The sequence below is a fragment of the Brachycentrus maculatus genome, unplaced genomic scaffold, assembly GCF_059751285.1.
Source record: "Brachycentrus maculatus isolate JH-2025_06_01 unplaced genomic scaffold, ASM5975128v1 h1tg001177l, whole genome shotgun sequence".
NCBI classification, from domain to species: domain Eukaryota; kingdom Metazoa; phylum Arthropoda; class Insecta; order Trichoptera; family Brachycentridae; genus Brachycentrus; species Brachycentrus maculatus.
The window spans coordinates 2,000-28,545 of record NW_028281864.1 but is presented as its reverse complement, the minus strand read 5'-3'; the positions used below and the strand labels follow the sequence as shown (position 1 = coordinate 28,545).

The following is a 26,546-nucleotide window of genomic DNA, read 5'->3' as shown; positions in this document are numbered from 1 at the left end:
ACACATCTCGTGAGAGTCTGAATATTCTTCACATTTGATGGAAATGATGAGTGCGGACTTCAAATTTGCACCAAACTAAACAATATAATTTGTGGGTGTGCACCGAATTGCCAAGACTGTGCACATCTCGAAGACTATAAAGCAGACCTTATCATCCTAATTGCATGAACTGCTCAAGTGCTACTTCAAGGAGTAGTTCAATCGAAGCAACAATAACATACTCAAATATGCACACATTGAATGCGATGCCAGCAGTCACAGAATAACAGCATAGTAGTACAAGCAAAGCATTTTGCCGATTAAGACCAAGTTCCTGGAGGATGTCATCCTGAAGATTTGCCCTGAGGATTATGAGCCTCCCATGCAGTGCCTACAATACACCAAGATGCCTTATTTGCAGCTGACCTGCGTGAGCAGAGTGAAGAGGCAGTCTTGGTAGTGCAACTGGCTCAAGAACATCGGCAACAACAGCAACAGCAACAAGAAGAACAGCGAGAACAACAGCAACAACACCATCACCATAAACTTCGAGGAAATGTCGCATCCTGAGAAACTGATGTATTTGCACTTCCTGTTCGGGGAAATGCTGAGCATGAACAGCCAGAAGCTGAAACACGTGATCGAATACATCAGAGACTACATGCCCGAAATGGTGGCGTAGTTCATGAGTATCCTTGTCAATTAATCAATCATGATCGATCATGTCAACATTCTTACGAATGAGAACACCTATGGGAACAGTGTTGAGCAGATAATTAAGAACATTCTACTGTATGAAGACAGTCGTAAGTTACTCACCTTCCTTTACATCCTGAAAGTCTGCATCAAGACTTTAGCCTACCATTTAAAGGATAGCATGATCAACAACATCCTCTATTTGATTGTCAAAATCGTATAAATAACACAAGGCAGCCAACATCTGCTTATCCAGCAGTAGTAAATAGAGCCAATAGAGCCAATAGATCCGATATAGAACGAGTAATAGGTAGAATAATAGGAGTAACAGACAAAGAAGAGCAACAACAACAACAAGTATAAAACCCACCGGAAGTAGCTCTACAAAATATTGACACTCATCTATCACACCTATTCATACCACGAGCTATCCAACTATGGCAAGACTAGCCACGATGAACACTTACTACAACTATTCAATATCTTTCACACCAACATGCAACTCCAGTATTTGTCTCAGAAGTGTAAGCATTCGTTACCTGGTCTATTGATGCTCATACGGGAAATTGTGACTGCCAATGCTCAGTATCATCACACTATCATCACCTATCAACGGAGCGCCATCATCAGTCAAATTATCAATGTCTTTGTTCTGTGTGCAGGCTACGCTGATCCAGGCACAATAGAAGAGGAAACTCTGAACAACACTGTGAACAACACTGTGAACAACACTGCGAACAACAATAGTAACAATGGCAGATAGTCAGTTGAAGCATGCATGCAAATATTGGGATGCTTAATGCATGTGAACCAATAGGAGTCACATCAAATAGTGTCGGAGTAGCAGTAATAGATGATCACCAGCAACCGAACACTCCTCCTACAGACAATCAGCCAGCTTAGCAATGGCCGCACTAACATCCTCTTAGACAACATGCTCTACTACCTACAATCTCCCGCCATCATTCAGGCCAATATTGCTAATCACAACAACCGCAACGATAAACATAACAACAAGGCCACAAAGACAGCCAGCAATGCTAACAATAGCAACAATATCAGCCATCGATTGCTCTCAATCTGCGAGTTTATGACTACCTACTACAAAGATGATCGATTTAACCAGCACTGTGTGATGAATGCACAATGGGAGAACTATGCCTTTAATGAGCTTGTCAAAATTGTTAAGAAGGGAGGCAACCATAGTAGCAACAGCAAACTGTCTGATGCCAACCAACACAAACTGTAATGTCTCTTGAAGATTTCCATCAACTACATTTACTATTAGCAATATGAAGAGAGTGCTTCTGAACGAGCTGGCCACTTATTGCCTGAAGAGCAACAATAATAAGCATAATAAATAGAGGATGAAGAAGATGCATAAGCCGAAGGAGAAGATGAGCACAATCTTGATCCGAATGCCAGCAAGAAGTAATGCCAGAAACCAATGAAAGAGAGCCTCATTTATAGACTGATTTCCATACTGCCCGACATTTGCACTCCTTACCATCGCAAGCTACTTATTCAGGAAATTCATAAGACCACCAGCGTCCAGGCTGATATCCCCACGCATCACCCAGTCATTATTTCTGCATTGGCCTCCCAGATTTGCCTGCAACTCACCACCGTCAGCTAAACCACCCAAAAGCAAACCCTCTCTGAAGATGCCAACCAACTGGACTACACAGCTTTCTTCGAAGGTCTAGCAGCCTATAAGAGTAACTTCCACCGGTTTAGCGTGAAGGAGCATGAGTTCATCGTATACTGCGTGCTTGCCAACTACAATGATAAATAATTGGCTATTCGTAAGGCTGTGAACACATTCATTGTGTATTACCTGATCGCAATGGAGAAGCTGCACAAAGATCCCGCATCCAAAGAAGAAGCAGGCCGCACAGTCCGCAAAATCTTCAGGAAGATTGTTCAGTATTTGCAAAAATCTGTGAACAGCAGCAGTAACGGGCAATAAAGTGTCGATGGTTTATTCTGGTCGGTGTTGACTCTCGTTTCCCATTTCATACGATGGGCGTACCATAACGACCAAGAGTATTGCTTTACCCAAGGGTATCAGATGTTCGCCACCCATTTATTCAGTCTATCAGCGTACGCAGCAGAAGAGCTGCCATAGCTTGAGTAGTAGGAGCAGAATAAAGCTTCCGATGTTAACACCGACATCCTTGAGTCATTATGCTCACTTTCTCAGAACAAGAAGCTTCAAGCCATGCAGAAGATTAAGCTATTACTCGATGCGTGCTCCATGTAGTGCTTACAGTCTGTCAACAACGCCAACAGCAAGTATCCGAACCTGCTTTCAGCCTTTCTCCTGCCCATTACCCAGTACCTTATATTTTACAGTGTCAACCAGTCGAACAACAGCAACAGCAGAAACAGAAGCAACTCAGTCGCCATCAACAACATGGCATCCACTCTGACGCATGTCGCACTCGAAATGTATGAGATTATCATGCGCAAGGGAGGTATCACACTCGAGAAGAAGCAATTGCGCAAGTACATCCGAGCCCTCACTCAGAACATCAACAAGAGTGTCATGGGGGCCAACCAATCCCATCTCTCCAAGAAGAATATTCTGTTGATTAAGATCATCGGCCGCATCATCGAGAGCATCGACTTACCAAACTGCACTGCTGCCATCAAGGAATTGATCAAGACGGAAGGCTTCGATGAACTGCACAAGAAGATCGTAGAGAAGCAATCGCAATTTACAAATGCAAACACCTTCCGAAATGATCACGATGATGACGAGTCGGACGAGTAATCTGAGCATAATAAAAGGAAAGCCTTCAATGGAATCAACAATGAAATTGCTGATGAGGAAATCATTAACATGAACTATATTGCCTTGGATCGCAAGATTATGCGAATTTAGGCACTTGAACAAGAGCAGCTCATGCAGGAATCCAACATCGATGGAGGCACCCCCAACGCTAATAAATAGTTGTTGCAGTTTTTACAGCACGCAATCCTGCATCCCCTCCAAACTTTGCTGTTTCATTACTCGGCACCCTCTCCCACTAAGAATATCGAAGAAGAACAAGAGAAGCATCGAATGCACCTATCAATTATAACTACCAAAATCATACTCAAATTCCCCTTGGACAATTTTATCACCGAACTCCAAAAAATATCTTCGAAGCTATGCAAGCTGTTGAAGAGAAAGAAAGCTGAAATCCGTGAAAATGCTCGCAAATGCCTGGGAGAAATCGCCAAGATTGTCGGAACAGAGATGCTCTATGTCATTGTGAGGGAGCTTAAGTTCCATTTGAGAGACAATTTCCAAAATCACATTCTCAATTATACTCTCTACTACATCATGGAAAAACTCTGCAATAGTTCAGCCAGCGGAACAGTCAGCAGTGGAACAGCCAGTGGAGCGGCCAGCATCGAAGAATAGAATAATGAGTCAAAAATGAATAAAGTTAAAATTAATGTCCGCAATGGGAGTTTCGACCATATTCTGCCTCTATTGCTGCCGACAATAATCGATTAGATATATGGCCTACAGTCGCAAGAGAAGCAAGCCATCGAGGATAATTTGATTCCCACTTTGAACATGTAATCAAAGAAGAAAAAAGGTCTGGAGCTCTTGGCAATTCTATGCAAATACATGTCCATCGAAAAGATCTCCTACTTGATTAAATATTTCGAGAAGTTTGTCGCAGAGTACATGAACAGCGAGGCGAATTTGGTGAAATACGATGAGATGATCAACTGGGCAGTTTTCAAAGGATTTGGCCACAACGAGCTTATTGTTAGCACGCACAATGAGAGCCACCTCAAAGTCTTCATCGAACTGCTCTATAATTCGATAGAGATGCTCAAGGGCCAAATAAAGCTGTACAAGTTCAGTAAGGAGGAGCTCGTGGAATCAACAGTCCACGCCAATAAGAACACCATAAAGAAGGCAGGGCTCAAATAGGCATATGAACTGCAGGAAGAAGCTGGTAGGAATGGTAGCATTTTCAAGAAGCAAGCCAAAATCCTTCAATAGCGCAGAAACCACGAGATCATGGTCACAAGCTTCATGCAGTTCTACTTAGCCTTGATTACACTGCTCATTAAGAAAAAAGTCATCCACGTCGATGCTTTCAACCTGGCTCACAACAAAGCCAACGAAGAGCTCTACAGCCAGTTTACTTCGATGATCAACTTCATCGTCGAGTGCCTGGACCATCGAGACAACAGGCTGGTTAATAAATGCCTGAAGATTGTGCATCATGTGATCAATTGGTAGATATTGGACTACACCAGCAATACTGTGGAAAGTACCATCAAAAATAAAAACCATAAAAACCTAAATCTGAGCACGTTGCAGGTCGAGTCGGGAAAGAAACTGCGTAAGAAGATCTGTCGCAAGATATTTGGGTTGCTTTCCAAACTGACCAACTCTGATGAAGAGCTGGTCAAGCAGTGCTTCACCCTCCTCAACGACATCATCGAGCAAATCTCCATCACTTCAGATGTGCTGCCCACCCTTATGACCACCATTAAGCTGCATATAGAGAGCTAGCAGAGTGCATTGATAGAGGAACCTTTCAAGCTGTTTAAGACTGTGATCTACAAGATTAAGGGAACTGAGCTGCTGGCTAGTCCCATCATCAAGCAGATGTATGAGTACATGAGAATTGTCATGATTAACACAACCGTCGATGGTATTCGGGCAGTCTGTCGGCTTATCTGCCTCGCATACGTGAAGCAATAGCCTACAATCTCCACTCACTCGGTTCCGCACAATAAGTCTCAACCTTCGGTCACAATCGACCACAAAGAATAACTGACCTTTTACCTATCTAATTTAGACTGTAAATACGAAGAAACACAACTGTGCTTATTGGACATCCTCGAGTAGATAGTGAGCAAACTCAATAGCAATCAGGCACTCGAATAAATGAGCGAGCTGGTGATAATGTCAGCAGGCACTGCATACACCAACAACTGCTCTAATTATAGCAATTGTAACGATAAGCACAGCTAGTTGTTGAGCACCATAAAAATACGGAAGATCATAAGTTTCATCTTTAACAACATTAACAAATCAAAGGTTTACGGCATCCTGGATAAATCATTATTGTGGTGCAACAATGCAAACAATAACAAACTTGTCACCAAATGTGGATACTTCCTATTATCCATCCTTATTGAGTACTTGCTGCAATCGGAGACCAACCATAAAGCCATACCTGAAGAGTTCATGTGCCGTATTCTTCAAAGCATCCTCAAACTGTTGGGACAGCAGAATTAGAATGTCTAATTGTACTACAGTGCTGTGCAGGAAAAAAAGTAACAGAAACTGGCCATCATTAACAATCCGGGGTGGGCTGACATTATCGATGACCAAGCTGACATGCCTTTGAGGAATGGAAATCAGAAAATCAAAGAAATAGTCTTACAGGTAGCACTCTATGAAAATATTGATATCGCCATCCAAATGTTCGATCAGCTGCTGAACTCCGCCAACGTACTCGCAGCCAACAACTCGAAGAGCATTTCCAGATAGATTAATCAAATAGTAGTAATTCTCTGGAGACTATTGGGCACTCCCAATCAGCAGCTGTTCTTATTAGTGCAGAGCATCCTGGTCAAGATCCCAAATATTCCGTCCTTTGTAGGGGAAGTGCTCATCTCATAAAACCGATAATAAACCCAAAACATCCGTTATAAGCTGATTTCAGTGTTGAACTCAGCAGGTTCAGCAGTCATTACGAATGAAATAAAATAGAGCATATCATAGATCTTAATAAAAGTCATCAAATAGCTTAATGATGTTGAAACTGTCAATAGAGTGGTGATGGAGTTACTGGAGATCGGAATCAACAAGAGTAACAAGTCGATTCTCAACCTAAAGAAGAACTATGAAGTAATGTGCATCGGCCTGCACATAATCAGCAGGCTGCTGGCATTCGATAAGGAAGTCAATAAGTGCGTGCTCTCGCATTCTCATGACAATAACAGTATGTTTGACAGCCTGTTGCGTACGGTCATTAAAATATCAAGAAATGAGCTCATTCCGGCTGAAATCAAATAAACAAATGAGGAAATAAGCCAAATGCTTAAAGAAGACATTGGATAGGCATAATATTATCGCAAATGTGCGACCATCGAATCTGACCGTGACCAAATGCGGAAGGACAACAAAATCAAGATGGCACAATTGGCAGTCACAAACCAGAGAGAGTACGAAGAAGTCAGAGCTAGGAAAAAACACAAAAGAGTCTGATAATTAATGTATATACCATATGATTTTGACATACATAGTGTTATTAGGTGTTATTAGTGTCAGGATTGGATTGTGGCCTAATGATTGGATTATAATAGACTGTGGTGTATTTTAAAAGTAGCAATTTGTTATATGCCAATCAGCGAGACTTTTGGTCAGGATCAGGCATCGAACATAAGCCTCTCCACCTGTTCAACTATATCTTCGTCGAGCGACTCCTTCTAGTCTCCCGATTCGACTTACTCTTGGTCGAGCAAGTACCTCGTATGGCTGCTTTGTTCAGGGTAGTTTCGAGTATTGTTCGCATTGTTCGTATTGTTCGCATTGTTCGTATTGTTCGCATTGTTCGCATTGTTCGCATTGCTTGCATTGCTTGCATTGCTTGCATCGATTTGCGCATGGAAATGAGGCTGTTTACTCTTCGGTTACTGCTCATAGTTTTACCATATTTCTTATTTTTGCCATATTTCCGGTTTTTGCTATTTCGGCAATTTATATTACCTTGAGAATTTGTCGTTTTTGTATTATTTATTTGGTTGATAGTATTCATACTCCCCGTATGCTCCATAGATTTTGCTCTCACTGTTATGATCATCATGCTTGTTAAGTGAGTCCGATGGCTATTAATGGCTTGGGTTAGTGTTACGTAATGAAATTGAGCTATGGCTCTTTATGTTATTCTCCTTACTGCTGGCGCTATAGGCGACCTGTGTTTGTGCAGGAGGGTGGACAGGGAGCTCTCTCGCAGTGAAATGCTCCTATTCATCATATGGCTTGAACACTCCCTTTGTGATTCTGTTGCGAGGCATGATCTTAAAGAAACAGTTGCTCACCTATTCGTCAACGACTCGCCTTTCTTTTTCGTTATGGTAGTTGGAACACTCGCCTTTGCGGCAGCGGGTTTCCATGCATTTGGTCATGCGGTAATAATCAGGATGATACTGTAGTTACTTCCAGCCGTGGCACATGCTACAGGAATAGCCCTCTGGGCAGCCTGAACTATAGTCGTATATCTTTTCTTTGAGCTTCCATTTGGGGCAGGATACTGGCTGATAGTAGTAGCTGATGGGGTTACGCCTGTAGTCCTGCAGGTTGTGAGCATAAACGCACTTGCTCTTGTCGTGCTGGGTGAGGTTGAATGGGCATGAAATCGTTTTGTAGTGGAACATATAGAAGTCGTCATCGAATTAGAAGTTGTGGATAAGTTCGATTCGTATTTCCTCCTCGCTGTGCGCAAAGGAGCAGTAGTTGCCGTATTCGCATTTGTCAATATTGTTGGGGTAATGGGCACAGAACTTTTTCTTATAATTCTCGGGCAGGTAGAGCTGTTCGACTCGAGAATGCGCGTTGGTGCACTCCTAGCCTTGGGGGCACTGTTCTCCCCTGATGATATACTCGCACATGGCATCGCTATAGAAATTTCCATAGCGTTTATGGTCCTTGTCGTTGTGGTAGTTCATGCACTGTTTGTGCAGATGATGCTTGCTGTTCTGGCATGGGTTCAGTTTGAAGTACTCGATGTTCAGATACTGTGTAAACAAGGTTTTACTTTGATGGCCTTTGTTGGGTAGAGTTGGTAGGAGCGCTGGGAGGCGTGCGTGATGCTGGTAATGACTTCCGATCGCTCTTTCAGTTTCAAGTTCTCCTTCGAGGGCGGGGGATTCAAACAAGATTTCATAGGTCTGAGATTGTTCTGCAGTATGGAGTGTACAATATTATTATGATTTCAGTATCAAAAGACGGAATTAAATAAATATAATAGGTTATTTCATTAGATCGACAAAGTATCCCATAAAGCCCATTAATAGTCAGAAAGCAGCGAGAAATATGACTGCCTCCCAGATGGCATCACAAATGAGGTAATTATAATGGTGTCTCATTAGTTCGATTGTTTGACGTACATATAGTTTGACCCATATATGATTTTGTATCCGCCATCAGGAATTATACAGCTGAGTAATTCTGTGGAATAAATTGGCAAGAATATTTTCCGCAATTATGAGTGAAATCATTAATTTAATTTAGCAAGGGAACTCCAAAGTGCAACCAATGTCGATGAAGGGAGCTAACATGATAGCATGATAACATGAACAGAGTTTCACTATTAAATATGTATGGCGATGCTATAATATATATATGAAGCAATAGGAAGAGCCATAACGAGCATATTCCTACAAGGACACCGAAATCACAGCAGCCTTCACTTTCAATCAACATGCTCGCTTCCGTCCAGACGAACCAGTCTAACTATATAAATAAGACTCATAATCATCAGATACTGCAATCGCCTATAAAGCTCACCATAACTACAACTACAACTACAACTACAACCACAACCACAACCACAACCACAGCATTGCAGACAATCATAAACTCTAAAACATCTACAACAAAAACAGTAATACCGAAATCAGTGCAATGCCCAAAAGACTGCACAACCCAGCGACAATGAAGAGACAAACAAACGACAAGATCAAGTACAATAAACTGGCGATAGCCTCAAGCAACAGATACAACAGTCGCATCTAATCTATTCACAACGAGTACTAGGAAGACGAGGGCGAGCATATGTATATTTAGGAGTCAGCAGAACATGACCAGATCCGTAAATTCATAAAGAAGGCTAACCAGCTCAATCAGAACAACTACCGCAAGCTGCAACTTGATCGAAACAAGAACCCGGCACTCCAAAGCCACAACCTCTCCAATATTAACATCTATAAAAGCAATCAGAATATACTCGACAAAATAGGCCCCATCACACAGAGAACCAGGAATGCCAACAACGACCGAAAGAACAACCACAGCATTAGTAGCACCCACAGGTAAACTGAGAAGAGAGTGAAGAAAATATATTTAAAGAATGCGGCTGCGGCAAACATCCAGTTACTCGATTCTCGTAAAAATGGCACTGAACACAAGAAGAATACTCTCAATCTCTCAATGACTGCTGATCGGAGAGACCACTCAACTAAATAAGTGCAAACAGACCATTATTTGCTTCAATTTCCCCATCGACCAAACACCAATGCAAATATGGGCAACAATGTGTCCAACACTATGAATGTGAACAGCAATGCGAACAGCAACAATGTAAACAACAATGTAAACAACAATGTAAACAACAATGTGTCCAACAATGTAGGAGTCAACGATACAGACTACTAACCAACAATCCCCAAGAAATAGCATAACAGTAACTTCAACCAGCAGCGTAACAATCGCATATTTTCCCAAACAATCTCCAACTTCAACAATGAAAAGAGTGATAAAAACAATAACACCACGCAGTGGACAACCTCTAATCGCTACAGCAAAAATATAACAAACAATTAGAGTAATAGTATTCCCCAAGAATATTTAAACAATCTTACGAAAACACAATACTAATTCATCAGTGCAATAAACAGATAAAGGAAAAATACTGCATTTTCTAATAGCAATGATTAGATTTTGCGTCAAGCCACGGTATTCAACACCATAAATAACAGCAGTACTAACACAACAAACACCCATAATAGTAAGTTATTAACATTATAACCCATCTCGAACATCCGCAATGATAATTTATGGAATGATATTGAAGTTTAACGTCCATCAAAAACCATTAATAATAATAATACAAAAGTAGATACACTCCCAAAACTATAAAAATAAAACCAAATCAAATTGAATATGGGAATCGAAGAGAAAGCAGGAAAACAAAGTTAGTAGATAGTCGTTGATGTGAAGTCTAAGTTATAAACTAAACAGTAAAATAAAACATAGAACTCTCTTTCAGTTTAACGCAACGATTATTCATAAATTAATAATTAGGATGTGATCTCGCCATCTGAATTCAATCAGCGCAACACGTTCTATAGTCACGCATTTGACCAGAACAACACAATTAATCAAAAGAGTGCAATTGACCCGAAGAATAGTCACGTATCCTCGTGGGACAAGGGCAAGGGTCATGCTCTACAGAATAACGATGACGAGCAATAGTATCATGAGCCTGGGTGCTATTTATCCAATGTGCATAGTAATGCAATGGGCAAGAATAATAATAATTAACCCAAATTTATTGAAGCTTCGGAGATGTCGAGACTGAACCCCTTTTCAGACATGCCCAATCATTAATAGTATGGCGAGGAATCCAAAAAACAGCACAAACCCAACAACACCCATAAGGCAACGCATCCGATCACCATGTCTTTCGGCGAAAAGGATAAAGGCTGGATTCTTAACGAATATTATCAAAATAAACTGCAGGACGACTTCAATAACTAAAATGGAATGCTCACCAATAGCATCCATTCTCCTGGGGCTACTCTTGATAAGAACAGCTTCATCATCAAAAAGTATCGCAATGGTGTATACTTCGGGCAAATCAAATAAGCCGATGAAGACAGTATCGAAGGTAAATAACTCAAGCATGGCTATGGTACAATCTTTTATTTTAATGGCCGCACCTACGAGGGGTATTTCAACAACAATATCAAACACGGGAAAGGTATTTAGTCCCTGCCTGATGGATCTGTTTATACCGGCTAGTTTCAAAACGGTGTTAAATCTGGAAGAGGCCGTTTCTAGTGGGCGAACGGCCAGGAGTTATACGAAGGCCAATGGGCAAATGGTAAGAGGAATGGCAGTGGAATGTGGAAACGATTTCATTCATCCAGTTTGCAGAAGAACGATAAGAACAAATTCGATATGTATATGGGGGAATGGAAAAATGGAAAAATATAGGGCTTTGGAGTATTAGCAGTCTCTGACGGGCATCGATATGAAGGTGAATTTAGAAACTCAGAAAAATGGGGGCTAGGCACCTAAAGATACAGCAATGGAGAAACTTATGTAGGCGAATTTCGAAAAAATAGGCCCAATGGTCATGGAGAGTATTATTGGACAACGGGCGGTTATTATAAAGGGTAGTTCACCAATGGACTCCAAAACGGCAAAGGTTACTATAAAGGAACTAGACCGGCCTCAATTAGCCTCAAACACCCAGAATAAGCCTCACCTGCAAAATCGATACCAAAATCCTTAGGAAAAAAGAATATAGGCAAAGCCTCTACAAAATCAAAAGTGAATAGTTCAAAAAAATAGCCGTCAAAAGTCGGAAAGTTTAATAAAACAACCTCCATTGGCGCTGAAGATAGAAACTAACAAGACTAGAATCAAACTGAATAAATAGAGTATGTCGGCTAGTTTCGAAATGGCAAAAAGTGTGGCTATGGCGAGTAAAAAGTAAAGCTGAACAATGGCCGGGAGTATATGTATCGGGGCAACTTCGAGAACGATTTGAAGCATGGATATGGAGAGATCGTTTAAGAAGATAAGTTTACGCAAAAGGGTTACTGGATCAATGGAATACATATCTAAGAAGATATGCACGTGATTGAGGAAGAACTTGAAAGAGTTGACTCATTGCCACCTCAGAAAATTTAAAAAAAGAAGGCACAAATCGTAAAGGACCCAAAATAGCAAACAGCCTTAAAGAAGAAGAGCAGGGATACAGCTTCGCTTTAAAAAGTGTAAGCAGCTTCCCGAACAAAAAGCAAGTTCCACAACAGCATTTCCCCTGTGCAGCGATCTCCAAGAAACAGCATATAAAGATAGCTCAGTCCGGACGACCCAAATTTCAAGAGGCCCTGCGGATGCAAGAGAAAGCATTGATTGGATTATTTTTCATATTGGCGATAAGTATTCAAACGAATGCAGTTATGAGTTAATATTATCTGAATAGATTCGATATAGCATTGCATTTAAATGCAGCCACACCCCCACTACGACTACAAGAATATAAAGGCGACCAACACTAAAGATACCATGGCTTATGACAGCCACAGCCGGCTGCAGAAGGGATAATTTTTCCGCACCAGTCTCAAATCTAAGGAAGACCTTGCGTTCATTAAGCAGCGCAATAACTAGGACATCCCCCCATCGAAAGTTGCAGATTAGATGAAGCCTAAATAGCCCACAAATATCAGCAACCGGCCCGAGCATTTCAAGTATGTCTCGCAAACGACGAAAAACTAGTATAAGCAAGCTACCCATTTCTTCAAGAACGAAGACTTCGAGCCCAGGAACAAAAACTATACAATAGTCGGCTACAACAAGTCGACAGAAAAGAGAGTTAACACTCAAAACCAAAATTCACCTCCTCACTTCGATGGCCGTTACGATCATAAAAATGCCGCCTCTTAAAATATCAAGCCCGAGGACGCAAATGAGTATCAGCATCTCCACGATAAGTTGAACTTCCTGGAGGACAAAATTTAAGAAATGAGAGTCAATTTATAAAAGCGGAAGGAGGAGAAGAACAAATACTTTTAAAAGTAAATGAAGGAGAGGAAGGAACTTTTAGATTCCTAACGAAACAACAATGTGAATAATATGCACAATAATGGTGGTCATAACACTAAGAACAATACGCTGAGCAAGGCCGCATCAGAAAAGAGTAACAAAAATTATGATAACAGTCTTATGAAGCAAATGGTGACCCAAGTGCCGCAGTAAAAAAAGTATAAACCGTTCACATTCGATCCTTATTCCCCGAGACACAATGTATACTATGTTTCTGAGATCATTCGGGCTTATAAATAATAAAATTCCTTAGCCAGAGAACATCTCCTTAACTCAATGCAATTGCTGCGCATGTTATCGAGGACGAAAGCTCCAAAACTGTCTGAAATGAGCAGCAAGATGCTGAACCTGCCCAAGAAGCTCCAGTATAAAGGTATCATAAAATTATATATAGACAAAAAGACTGTAATCCTGGACTTAGATGAGACTTTAATACATTGCAACTAAAACTCAAGCATGCCGTGCGATGCCAAGTTGCCCATAAAATTTCCAACGGGGTAGACCATCGAGGCAGGTATCAACATCCGGCCATACGCACAATAGTTTCTGAAGCAGGTCTCCAAGAATTTCGAATTGATCGTGTTCACTGCTTCCCACTCTTGCTATGCGAATGTGGTGATATCTCACATTGATCCGGAAAACAAGTATATATCCCACAGATTATTCCGGGAGCATTGCTTCCAGACATCCGAAAATGTCTACGTCAAAGATCTCCGTATCATCAACAGAGATCCCTGTAGTATGGTGTTGGTCGATAATGCTGCATACTCCTATGCATTCCAGTTGTAGAATGGCATCCCAATTATCCCTTATTACGAAGGAAAAATTGATTTTTAGTTGAAGATGCTGCAGGCCTATATAGAAGGACTGATCTTTTTGAAGGATGTACGAGAGAGTAACAAGGCAGTATTCAAGCTGAATCGATACTTAGAATTCGATAGCCCTGAGGATTTGGTGAAATAGCTCTATCTCAGCGAATAGAGCAAATGAATGAATTAGTGACTAATTCGAGGTGATAACTTTGTCTTATCATCATGTATATATGTTACAGTAAATCCCCATCATAAATATTAATCACTTGAATCAATATTAATATTCAGCCAAGCTATCTCTATACACAATGAGCCAGCCAAGCTAAACTTCGAAAGAGAGCATCAAAGGGCAAACCATCCGCATCTTAGAAACACAGCAGCCCTAATAAGCAATTAAATCACTCTTCTAACTCCTCTAAACTAACATCCATAAATAGTCCACTCTTGCTAGCATAGGAAGCCAGAAGTACGAAATAATTTATGTATCCTTGCTGGCACTCCTCGAAATGAAGCACGATTGGCAAAATCTGGGCAGATATATAAAGGAATGGGGAATGATTAAAAAGGCGGGCACTGATATCATCAAGAGGATGAAGAAGAGAGTCGATGAGGACCCCCAATGGGCTGGAAACGAGGAGGAAACTCATAATTAAATGCTTAGGCTATTCAATTTGCATTGGCAAATCAATAGTCCCAAAAGGGACTCGCCAAACTACGAGCAAACTCGAGAATGTTTTCGAAAAAGTTTAATTCAGAAATAGTAGACTTAAACTAAACCAATAATTCACAAACAAGCATTCCTTTAAAAAAGTAAAAGTAACGCCGAAGATGCCCACACCTAACATGCTAAAATGAACTATCAGGCGAATGCTAATGTGCCTAACAAGAATGCCAATATAGCTAATCGGCCATAAACAACTAATAAATTTCCTCGTCAATCAATGTTTTCTAGCAACCCAGGAGGAATTCTTAAGCTAAACAAGCTTCATACTTTGCATCATAATGATACAGGCATGAAGTAACAGAATGTCAGGATCGCCAATCCCACACCTTCTCCAGCTTAGATACCAAAGAATAATGAATAAGACCTGAAAACAGCAGCCGAATGGAATTTGGAGCGTTAACTGATATTGTAAGTATAAGAAACACCATATAAGGTATTGCCGAAGCCTGTCATTAAAATGAAGAATTAGGGTCACAATGAAGAGGATTTTATGGAGCATGACTTTTAGATGTCTGGAATACGCGCCAAACAAGTTTCACAACTACCTTCTGCCAATAACCTCCCCAAGGATACCCTTCATCGGAATCCTTCAAAGGATTTCGATTTTGGATATAATCGCAATAGGATCAGCCATAACCCCCATAAGGCTGATTTCAATAACTCCTTCTTCGATTTCAATGACGATTCTAAATTCATGTACCAGACTAATGAGAAGCATAAACTCAACGAAGAAAGCAATAATAGCTATTAAAACAAGGAACATGAAGTATTGAACTAATCTGCTAGCAAACAAATTGATAACATTTTGCCGGAGGAGATACTGCATAGAGAATTAGACAGCAATCAGGTAAAGGGATTCGGCAAGTTGTTCACATTTAGCGAATAGAAAATGGCATTGCTCGACATGCACATCCCGCCTATCTACCGCTTTCGGGATATTGATAGAAAAGAAGGCGTCAACCCTTTGAGTCTTCTAAAAAAAGCCTTGTAATCCATGTGATTCTTGACACCCTATCCAGACATATCCAATTAATTAATTGTTTAATAATATTTTCAAACCTACCAACATAATAATATTATATAAGGACAACATCATCATGAACAAAACTTGCTTGCTTCTGCTTTGCGTCCTCGCTTTGCTCCAAAGCGCACAATCCGATGAGCCCAACAACTTTGATTACACTCAGAATGGCCAAAATTGGGCCGGAGACTGCTCTGCTCATGGTAACTCTTCTCTCATGTTCCCTAGGCACCAAACAATCACCAATATAACTGTCCGAGACTGAGGCCGTTGCCCCCGAATTGACTGATTCCTATTTGTTCGCGGACTTCTACCCAACTAGTGCCACAGTATATTTCTTCAACACCACCATATACCTGAATACAACTGGCTCATTTGGAAACATTTATACAAAACTGATTGATGGTAACTCTGTGCCCTTCAAGGCCAATGAAATACGCTTGAGAGTCCATTCGGAGCATAAGGTTAAATAAGCTGCCGGGTATTATGATCTCTAGCTGCAAGTACTATTATTTGAATATCACAGATTTTCCACACTGAGCTATACATTACAACCAGAAACTACAGGTTTGCTGTTGCCTTGTTCTTCAATGTGTCGACTGAGAGCGATCCATTTATCCAGAGCATTATCGATGCCTATGAGAAGTAAGCACAACAGGGAGAACAAGCAGAAGAAGTGAAATCACGTGACATACCTTCAGTTAGTTTAGAGCATCTTTTCCTGCAAAAGAATATTATCGATAATTTTTGGTATTATGTCGGATCTCTGACCTTCCCCACCTGCAGAAATGGGCAGATTAACTGGGTGGTTTCTCGGAAAGTTTATTCTCTCACCCTTGAGCAATACGAAAAAATTGTGAGCATTATCAGACAGGACAAAAAAGAGTCTGAATGGCAGGGAAATTGGAGGGTTTTGCAGGACAGAAACGGAAATAAGGTTGGGTTCCGAAGTATGGGAGAGTCTGCTGATTTATGATGCAACTATATCGGACAGTTTTATTGACTTTGAATTTTATAATAGATTAATACTTTCTTGCTCCTGATCGTGCGAGGAAAGATAAATCCATAATGTCTCTCGAAACATAGTATTTGCAGTTAACACTCACGAACCCTGCGGCCATCCTTCATAAGTCCCCGCAGAAAATAGTGCTTGATACTCTCAAGCGGGCCAACATTTTGCTACTCCGCCAAGAATAAGTCAACAAGAATTTCCCAGCCTCGAGTGCTCATCGTGTCGAAAAAATAGTCTTTGTGTTCGCAATGGGCGTCAAGACTTTGGAGAAACAATAGACCAACAAATAAAACAAAATAAAAGAAAGGATTATCTGGAGGCTAAAGATCGTCAACGAAATATATGAGATGAGAAATTGTGTCATGGCAGACATCCCCGAAGTTATTGAAATATGGAAATCAAACTAGTTTCCAGAATTTACCCATTTTGTGGAAATTAACTGGGTGAAGGAACTGGACGCGAGCAAAAACTCCTTGCCTTCCGACTTTGGGCACCTCTTCGGGAAAAAGAATGGTTTTCGGACAATTAAGTAGTTAGAAGGGCATAAATTAAAAGATACGCTTGAATACCCGTCCACCTTGTATAAAAAAATATATGAGTCGTTCAAGGATAAATAATACAAAGTTATGATGGGACTCGATACTTAAAATAAAACTTAAAATAGTGATTCTGAAAGCAGTTCGGGTAGCGACGAATCTTCAAGCGATTCATCAGAGTCTGGCTCTTCGAGGAAGAAGGAAAGATCAGAAAAGAAGAAAAATGGTAAGGAGAGAAAAAAGAAATCTGATAAAGACAGGGACAGATCGAGAAGGAAAAAAAAGAAAAAGGGGTAAAAGGAAAGGAAGGATGAAAACAGAGATAAGAACAAAGACCGAAGGGAAAAAGATCGAAAAAGCGATAAAAATAAATACAAGGATAGAGAGAAGTAAAAGTAAAAATAAAAGAGCAGAGACAAGAAAATAGATAAGAAAACAGATCGGAGCAAAGATTGGAATAATAAGGATAAAAAAAAGAGAAGCTAGTCGAAGTCCAATAAGAATCGCGATTAGAGTCCCAGCCGAAAAAAAAGCAAAGACTATCTAAAACACGAAAGAGATGACCGGAAAAAGTAAGAAGTTTTAAAGACAATAGACGAGCATAAATACATCAAATAAGAGAAAGATAAGCATATAGATAGCAGATATAACAAAGATAAACATAAAAGGTATGAAAAAGGCAAAGATGAAAGAGATTCGCATGCATCAGATCGACATAAGATAAATGATCCGCATATATGCCATGAAAAATGGCAGAAAAAGTAAAATAAATAAGATAAGCTGAAGGATGAAAAGAAGTCTTCATCGGGGGTTGCATAAAAAGAGGAAAAAGCATAAGATGGGATGGAACCAAGAAAAAGAACAAAACTAGATGTCGACAAAATTTAGCAATAAGTGCCAAACAGTTTTGAGCTCAAGCAAAAAGCATAGTTAAAAAGAGAGATCTCAGTATCATGGGAGCCTACAATTTAAAAGATTAAATATTAAAGCAATGGCCTTGTGGGCGATACAAAATAAGGCAACCAAAGTCTCGATAAATTTCCAGAAATCAAAGAAAGCCAGAAAATAGATGAAAGCGATAAGAAGGTATCGTAAAGCCAGAACAATGAATAAAGAAATAGCAGCAAAGAACTTGAAAAGAAAGGTGATAAATAAAAATAGACCATTGAATTTGTTAAGAAGAAGAAAATCCCTTTGTCGGAGAGATTCGCAGCGAAATAGGAACCCCAATAATAATGATTCTATCCAATTTATTATCTGTAATTGTCTGCATTTTGAATTAAAATAAAGCCGTAACTTGGAAGGGATGCAAATGAAATAAGCGGAAATAAGTGCTGTATCTAAAAATTAACAGTTGAAACAAGCATTATTATTTGAGCAGATTCACATTAACCATAATAATAATAATGGATTAAGAAGTGAAAACTGAAAAAATTTGCGGATAGATTGAAGGATAGATTGAAGAATAGATTGAAGAATAGATTGAATAATAGAACAGAGAATAGTTTAAGTTTGATTCAGAGAAATAGTTCTAGGAGAAGTAAGCTCTAAAGTTATTTCAGTGGATCTTTATTAATTTTCCGGGGGCAAGGGATTAGAATCAGCAGCAAGGGAGCCTTAATTCATGAAAAGTAAATTTTCTTCAGCTCCGAACTCATCAAGGTACTTCTTCCAGGATCGATAGGAAGGCGAAAAAATCGGAAGTGGAAAAGCAGGGTGTGTTTATTTGTCAGACTATTTTCAAAATGGGCAAAACCGAAAGGTTGCAGTCAAATAGATACCCTTGTCATAAAGCAAGGAGGCTCGAGATCAGTTCTTCAATGACATCAAGGTCTTCCTGAATGTCAAAAGTGAGTACCTAGTGTAGTTCTATGGGTGCTACTACAAAGAGGGGTACCTGCATGAGGTCATCGAGTACATGAACTTGGGAGATTTGAGAAATTTTATGAAATTTATTCGGAAAGATCAACTACTGAGCGAAATGTTTTTGGTTTACATCAGCAAATGTGTAAAGGCTAAAATTATGCTTAGATTTTAAAAGGGCTGCTGGCAATTCACAATTTAAAGCAAATACATCGAGATATCAAGCCATAAAACATTTTAATTAACACCAATGGGCAAATCAAGATTACAGATTTTGGAGTCAGCAAGACTCTCGAGAGAACTTTCGGTTTGGCCAAGACTTCTGTTGGGACCTTCTCGTATATGTAACTGTCTGCTAATTTAAGGAGCCCTTAGAGAATGAATACGGAAGGCCATACATACAATAGCGATGTTTGGAGTTTCGGATTAGTCCTCTATGAAATCACTACATTAAGAATGCTGCCTTATGCGGTAAGGTAGGGATAAACCGACTATGCTTTGATGAAGCGCATCGAAATAAGCTCTCCTCCAACTTTCGAAGCCTCAGACTAGAGAAGTCCATAGTTCGTTCATTTCCTATCGCGATGGTACACATACAATCATAAAAAAGCCTATAGAAAGATTTCAAGTATCGTGCTAATGTCAAATAGCTGCTCAACCACCCTTGGATAACTGGCCAAAAAGACTTAATCACTCAGAAATAGTTCAAGGTTTGGATTCGTAATGTCATGAAAACGGGGTGAAGAATTGTTGATTTGGTTTATCAATGAAATTAAAAATTTATTAAGTTATCGTCTCCCAAAATCACATCCGACTTATGAAGAGATGGAAACAATGGTCAAAGATTTTTTCGAAGAGTTACATAAATTTAAGGTCATTGTCGAATTTCTACTGACCGTATTATTTTGAAATGGGAAATTTGTTCGAAAGGTCCAACCATAAGGCAATTATTGCCACCCTCAATTACTCAGGGATCCAAGATTCTCCTTATGAGTTCTATGAGTTTGGAGCAGAAAATGAGTGCATGATCAATAAAATATTCTAAGAAGTGTGTACATCTGATATTGCGGAATTTGCTGATCCTAAGTTCAAATGGATATTTAGCAAGATCGATAAAGAGTGGCACTCCCGATATACTCCATTGTATACGCAGGACTGCGGAGTGAACATCGATGGCAAAATGATGAGTGAAAGTTAATTTATTTCAAAGTGGAACGAAGTCTATGATCAGCAGTTCCATTAGTATGATGCTCGAATATACTCTAAAGCAAGGTAAAAAGGGTAGGAGATAGACGAGGTCAAAGAAAAAGAGCAATGCCGGGCTTTCGACTTAGCAATCTATAAAGCCTTGATGATTTTCGTGTACAAAGTTAAGGATATTAAAGCCTTAGACTTACCTGCTGAACTCTATCTCAAACACCAGAAGAAAACATTCCAAAAGTCCTTCTTGGATGGAGAAGCTAAGCAGCGAATCACAATCGATGCAATCAAACACAATTAAATGGATATTTTTTTCATGCAGGAAGCCGATTTGGAACTCATTGAAGAAATAACGGCGAACTTTAGTGCCTTCCATGTTGTTGATCGAATCCACGCTGGCTGCAGTTCAGCAATTTTGATCCGAAAGTAGAAGTTCCCTGAAATCAAGGATTTTAGATTAAAAAATCAGTAATTCTTTAAAGAATACTACAAAAAAGTAGGACATGACATTTAAAAGTAGCTGAACTGGAACGATGACACGGTCTTTCAAGTGCTCACTCATCATATTTTGATCAGTGCTCATCTAAGCTCAAAAAAGTAGAAGAACCCCTTGCAAATAGTGTAAATGAAGAAATCTCTCGAGAAACTCAAAAAGCACTTCCCCTCATATGAAATCATCATGGGAGGAGATCTGAATGGAGATCTGGAGTTCGGCTTTTAAATTTCACCCAATAGCAAAACAAGCTTGATGATCCATGTCTTCCCTGACAAGGATAACGAAGCTACCACAAACAAGAAAAGAACATTAATGCAGGCCCAAAAAAATAAAGCTAATGAATTGTCTAATTCGGCTAAAGATTACCTGATATCGACTTTACCCTTAACCGAATGCAAGATCCTCACAATAGACCGCCAAATTGTCGAAAAGAAAAAATAATTGCCACTCGTCCCCAATAATAATCATCCATATGATCATTATCTAATCGTCTCCTGCTTAGCTCTTGAAGCACATAAATGATCTTCAAACATAAACTCATTCATTCATTTCCTGAGCCACAAATATTTATTAAAGGACAGTTTGAGGTTGATGTCAATGGCCGGCATCAAAGTATCTTTCCATGGAAACGAAGGAACAGATGACAGATGGCGATATAGTAGAAGCTGCGCCAGAGGATGAGCCATAAATATATTTTATTGAAGAGCCGCCGTGAATTTGAATATAAAATAAATAAATAAATTTGCAAATGAGCCACTCCCAAATCATCGGAAATATCAACCTTGCTCGCACAAACCCCTCTCGCACGGGCGATACAATCTATGAATATTTAAGCAATAAATACTTCCGTCATGAACTCTCAGCCTACGGCAAGAGAATCGACACCTTTGAAGGCATAGATGCTCTGCACGATTTGAGGAATCATCTGAGGACCTTGCAACCAACTTCCGCACTTATTTAGTCGGTGCCATTGAATAGAGCTGCTTAGTAAATTGCCAGAAGAAAAGGGCGAAACGGATAATCCACACATGAAAAGCCCAGGGTGATAAACTAACAAATTTAGGCAACATCGAAGTTGTAGGGCAAGGTCGGATAACTAATCTGTCTGGCTGCGAGTCAAGGAGAGTAGATTGCAACGTATTTTCTGCTAGATGATGGGCTCGCGAGCAGGAAGCGAAGAAGAATGCTTTTAGATCCAGTTTACCAGTACATCGGAGTAGGACAAGCTGAGCATTCGGTCTATGGGCACATCGCAGTGATTTTACTTGCACAATCTGTACAATGACAATGATGATAATGAAACCCTTATATGCAATTACAGTCAATTTATTTATATATTTTTTAAGACGCTCTGTTCCAAACCAGAGGCTTTTTCACATTCCTAACTCCTCTTCTTTCCTTTTTCATTTTGGAAATGGGTTCTTGCCAGAAGAGTTGCACTTTTATCATTTGATGAATGTATATGCGAATTGGCATATTGTGCATACAGGCAAATAATAATTTAGGATGGACAGGTGCTGTGATAAAATCTGTGATACTTTCGGCGACAGGGAAGCAGAAGAGTATATGTCGTATCTATCAGATGTTTCCAAAATGAAATAATCACCATCGACATCAGTTACCAGTCAGCATAGGTCGGCAGCTCCGACTTTCCGTCGCTATGATGAGCGAGTAATGAGGCTCGAGAATGAAAAGTAGGTGGGTTAAAAATTCTCCTGCTCCAAAAAAAGATCTCTCCAAACCAAAGAGAACAAGATGGATGGAACGGCTTTGCTCTACAAGCCTTATAGCCCAATACTGAAATTGTTGGGGTTGTATTGATAAATTTATCAATAAATTTTCAGTTTTATCCGTATAGAGTCTGGCTTGCAAAAAGAGATAGATAGCGGGTCTGCACGCCAAAGGATACATTTTATTGATTTCCTGACGGTTTCATAAATGCACAATAAAATCTAAACATTGGCAAATTAGAATATTATTTTCATATCTTCAAAACGTTAAGAATGCGATCAAACTAAATCCACCAAATTTGAGTTAGTTATGCTTTCGGGGAGGATAGACAAAATATTCTATCGCATGCCTAATAATTTCAGAGATTTTTATATATTAATATTGAGCTATCTCATACAATCTGTAAATATATTAAACTGGCGTAGACCGTGCACCAAAATACCTATAAAATAGATTCAACATTTTTTAAACGATCATTGTGTGCTCGCAGTCCTGAGCTCGCCACTTCTTGGGGTTTCTGAAAAAACATACACCTAAGTGAAGGACGTTGGATTCGGGTAAAGAGGCGAGTAGTTATAAATGCTTGCCTTATAGAATTATTCAGCGTTCGCAAACTTATTCTGACTCTTCCGAGCTACTTCAACAAAGTTATTTGACATGACTTGCACCACTTGGATTCCCTCCAAGGAGCGATCGGCGAATACCTTCCACTCGTAGAGATTCTTTTCGGGGTGAAATTGCACCGCATAGAATGGATAGTCTTTGGCTTCGAAGCTCGACACAAACTTTTCGTTTTGGGGAGTCTCAGCCCAGCTGGTCAGTTTCCAAAAATCACTCAAAAGCCTATTTTTATTAAAGGTATCAAGGGTGACTGCAAAGTTATGATTAAAATAGAAGATGCCGTTTCCCTTCGTGACCTTCTCCATCTGGTATTTAGAATATCCCTTGAAGATGTAGCCTGTCTATTGCATAACAAGAGGGTGAATAACTGCTTCGTCTCCATGGACTTGCGTGATCACAGAATTGTTGAATCCTGCAGTGAGGTAGCTCACGAGTTGAAACCCTAGACAAGTGGCGAATATGGGGAACACATTTCCTTTGGAGTTTTGCTACTTTGCGTAAGTTAAGATGGTTTCAGCATTTTGAGTCCACTGGTTTTTCATTGAGAATTACATTCCTCCTCCTGATTTATGAATAAGGTGTACCCGGGAATAGGACTCCATTGATTTTGGAGAGCAGTTCGAGAATGACTTGCTTATCGCTGAATGAGAAAATAGGAACGACTTGGGCTCCAGACATTTCAATAAATTTGACATAGGATGATGCGATATAGCTAGATTTTGGGGCGTGGTCGTAAGTTTGTGTATATATTCCGATTATGGGAGTCTGAGGTGGCAGGTTTGCCCCAACTGCGCTACTAGCGATAATGGCTATCAAAAGAGAATGAGAGATCAGCATAATAGGATTTTAGATAATACCATTATCATTCGATCATTCAGCATTTTATTGGACTAATGACATTTAATATATTGCATTATATTGTTGTAGATATTTGATTATAATGTCATGTTTGCCATAGCATCGCATATGGCATATGGCATATAATACTGTGAATATAATCATTATTATAATGGAGAACGAAGATTCAACATCGAATGATCTCATCCAGTTTCAGGGAGGAAATAATCTAATCTCCACGATTACTGCCAACAAGGATTCGCAGCCCACTAAAGTTAAGGTCACAGCTTTCAAGGCTCGAGTTTTCAAACTGATAATGCTCTATGCGGAAAAGAGCAGTAATCTAGGGCCTCTTCTGAAATCGATTACCCCCGAAGTTTTCATGAAGTAGCCTGAAAAGATCAGCAAGATTGTAGTACAGCTGCTGAACCGCCAAAACATCGACTAAAAAGTGCTGGTCTAGTTCCTATAAATGTACAAGGTGTGCCTGCTCTTCAAGCTCAAAACCAAGGAGCAAATCGATAGTTTCTCCTCGATCTTCGTAAAAATACTCAAGAAGAATACTTCCTCAGGACTATACATCATCGAGGAAATGCTAAAGGATGTAATAATGAAGAGGAACTGCAAGCTCAAAGTTATTTTCTTTTTGTACTTGACAAGGAAACTCCCACAGCTCAAGCCTCTTCTTCTGAAGAAGTGCGCTGAAATTAAAGACTCTTCTAAAATCAGGCCTGCGCAGTTGAAGCAACTGAAGAAGCTGTAGGACAAGCTGAGGAAAAAAAACATCAGTGTGAAGAAGGAAGAAGAAGATGCCTGATCCTCGATTATTGTTACACCAAGTTTATATGTTCACGAATAAGTTACTATTGCCATATTCCATATCCCCACATTTATCACCGTCACATTCATCATTGCTTTATTTATCACGTTTATCGCCTCTAATAATTTAAAATCAGTTTGTTTGCATCTGCCCACTCGAGTATTTGGAGCCACTTCCCCTTTTTCGAGGCTAACTGCTTTAAATCTCCGATGATAATGAGTCCTCTTTGGCTTTCTTGTAGGGCAGCATTGAAAAGCAGTCCTTCACTTTATAATTATTTGCCCTGTTTGCTTGCTAGAAGTAAAACACACAATGCCCTCTGCCTAAACTTGGAACCTGTCAATAGCTCGACAAACTGGTTCACATCCTCAGCATTGTAGTTTGTATTCGAGCTTGAGCCGCTGCGGGGTATCTTACTTTCCTGAGCCACCATCGCCATCAGTTTGATTTTATTCTTCATGATGTCAGACATGTTATTGTTAATGACTCGGACTGCGATGTTTTTGAGGCTGAGGAATCCGCTACTTATAATGCTCTTAATGATGCAAGTGCAAAGTTCCGCTTGTTAATTCAGATAGAACTGCGAGTTATGTTCATTTAATGAGTGGTTTATGAAGCAAATGCGATGTTCAAATGAGGGCCATGGAAAACCCTTTATAATTGGCGCTTCGATGCAGTACTTTTTGTTGAGCACTCCGCGACTCCTCTGATCATTTTAATGTGTTTGGCCAGTGATGGTGCTTTGATAATAAAACTTCTAAATGGTCTCAATTATGCTGGGCGAAAAGATACAGGGCTCTAAATCCGATTGCAGCGTGATGATGTGGGAACTATTGACGATGGGTAAGAGCCTCCTCATGATATCCATATTCTAATATGGAGACCCGTGGTAGTGCTTTCCCATTGTCTGTTGCTGGGCCTGGTTAGTTTTGGGCATTTGCAGACTGTTAGGGTCTCCAATCAAGTAGAGTACCTCTGCGCCTTTGTTGACTGCCAACAGAACAACAGTTTAGTCGATGATATGGGCTCCTTCCACAATTACTCGCGTGAACTGATAATTCTTCAGGACATCTGCGTGGATGGCATGAGGGGACACCACGCAAATCAGATGGGCTGACTTTTTTGAGAATATAACTTTCTCATCCAGCTTGGTGAGCTTGGGAGTGACATTGAGAATTTTGAACCCGATGTCTTGCAGTTGCGAGGTAATCGCATCTGGAAACAAGGAAATTATCAGGAATGTTTAAGCTGAGTACTCCTCATTGTTGCCGTCCTACTAGTATGCTAATGTCTTCGAGAGCAGCTATGCTAAGAGCTCTGCGATGACACGGATTATGGGCTGGGTCGGAGGCTGAATTATTATATAGGTTCTTTATTGGAGGATGTTCATGAAATGCGTGACAGTGTGCAAGAGAGACTTGCTGAGTTTGTAGTACCGTTTGGAATTGACCAGCTTATACATGGTATACGGATACTTTTCATTGTGTTCGAGGATACCCAGGAAGTCCAGCAGTTTGTCGACCTTGATGGGATTGGAGGAACTGACGTCATCAATGCTAGCAATGAAGAACTCTTCCGATTCGTTGGTCTTTGAAGCCAGCAGCACATAATC

At 40.0% G+C, this 26,546-nt stretch overlaps 1 protein-coding gene across 1 annotated transcript; it reads right to left on the bottom strand.

Moving 5' to 3' along the window:
* Positions 1-23,122: 23,122 nt before the first annotated feature.
* LOC148299341 (gamma-glutamyl hydrolase B-like) lies at positions 23,123-24,114 on the bottom strand. Its single transcript, XM_088276171.1, has 3 exons — positions 23,862-24,114; positions 23,664-23,719; positions 23,123-23,618 (listed from the first exon to the last, which is right to left on the bottom strand). The coding sequence occupies exons 1-3, from the start codon at positions 24,112-24,114 to the stop codon at positions 23,253-23,255; spliced, it is 675 nt and encodes a 224-aa protein (XP_088132297.1). The 3' UTR covers positions 23,123-23,252.
* Positions 24,115-26,546: the final 2,432 nt, after the last annotated feature.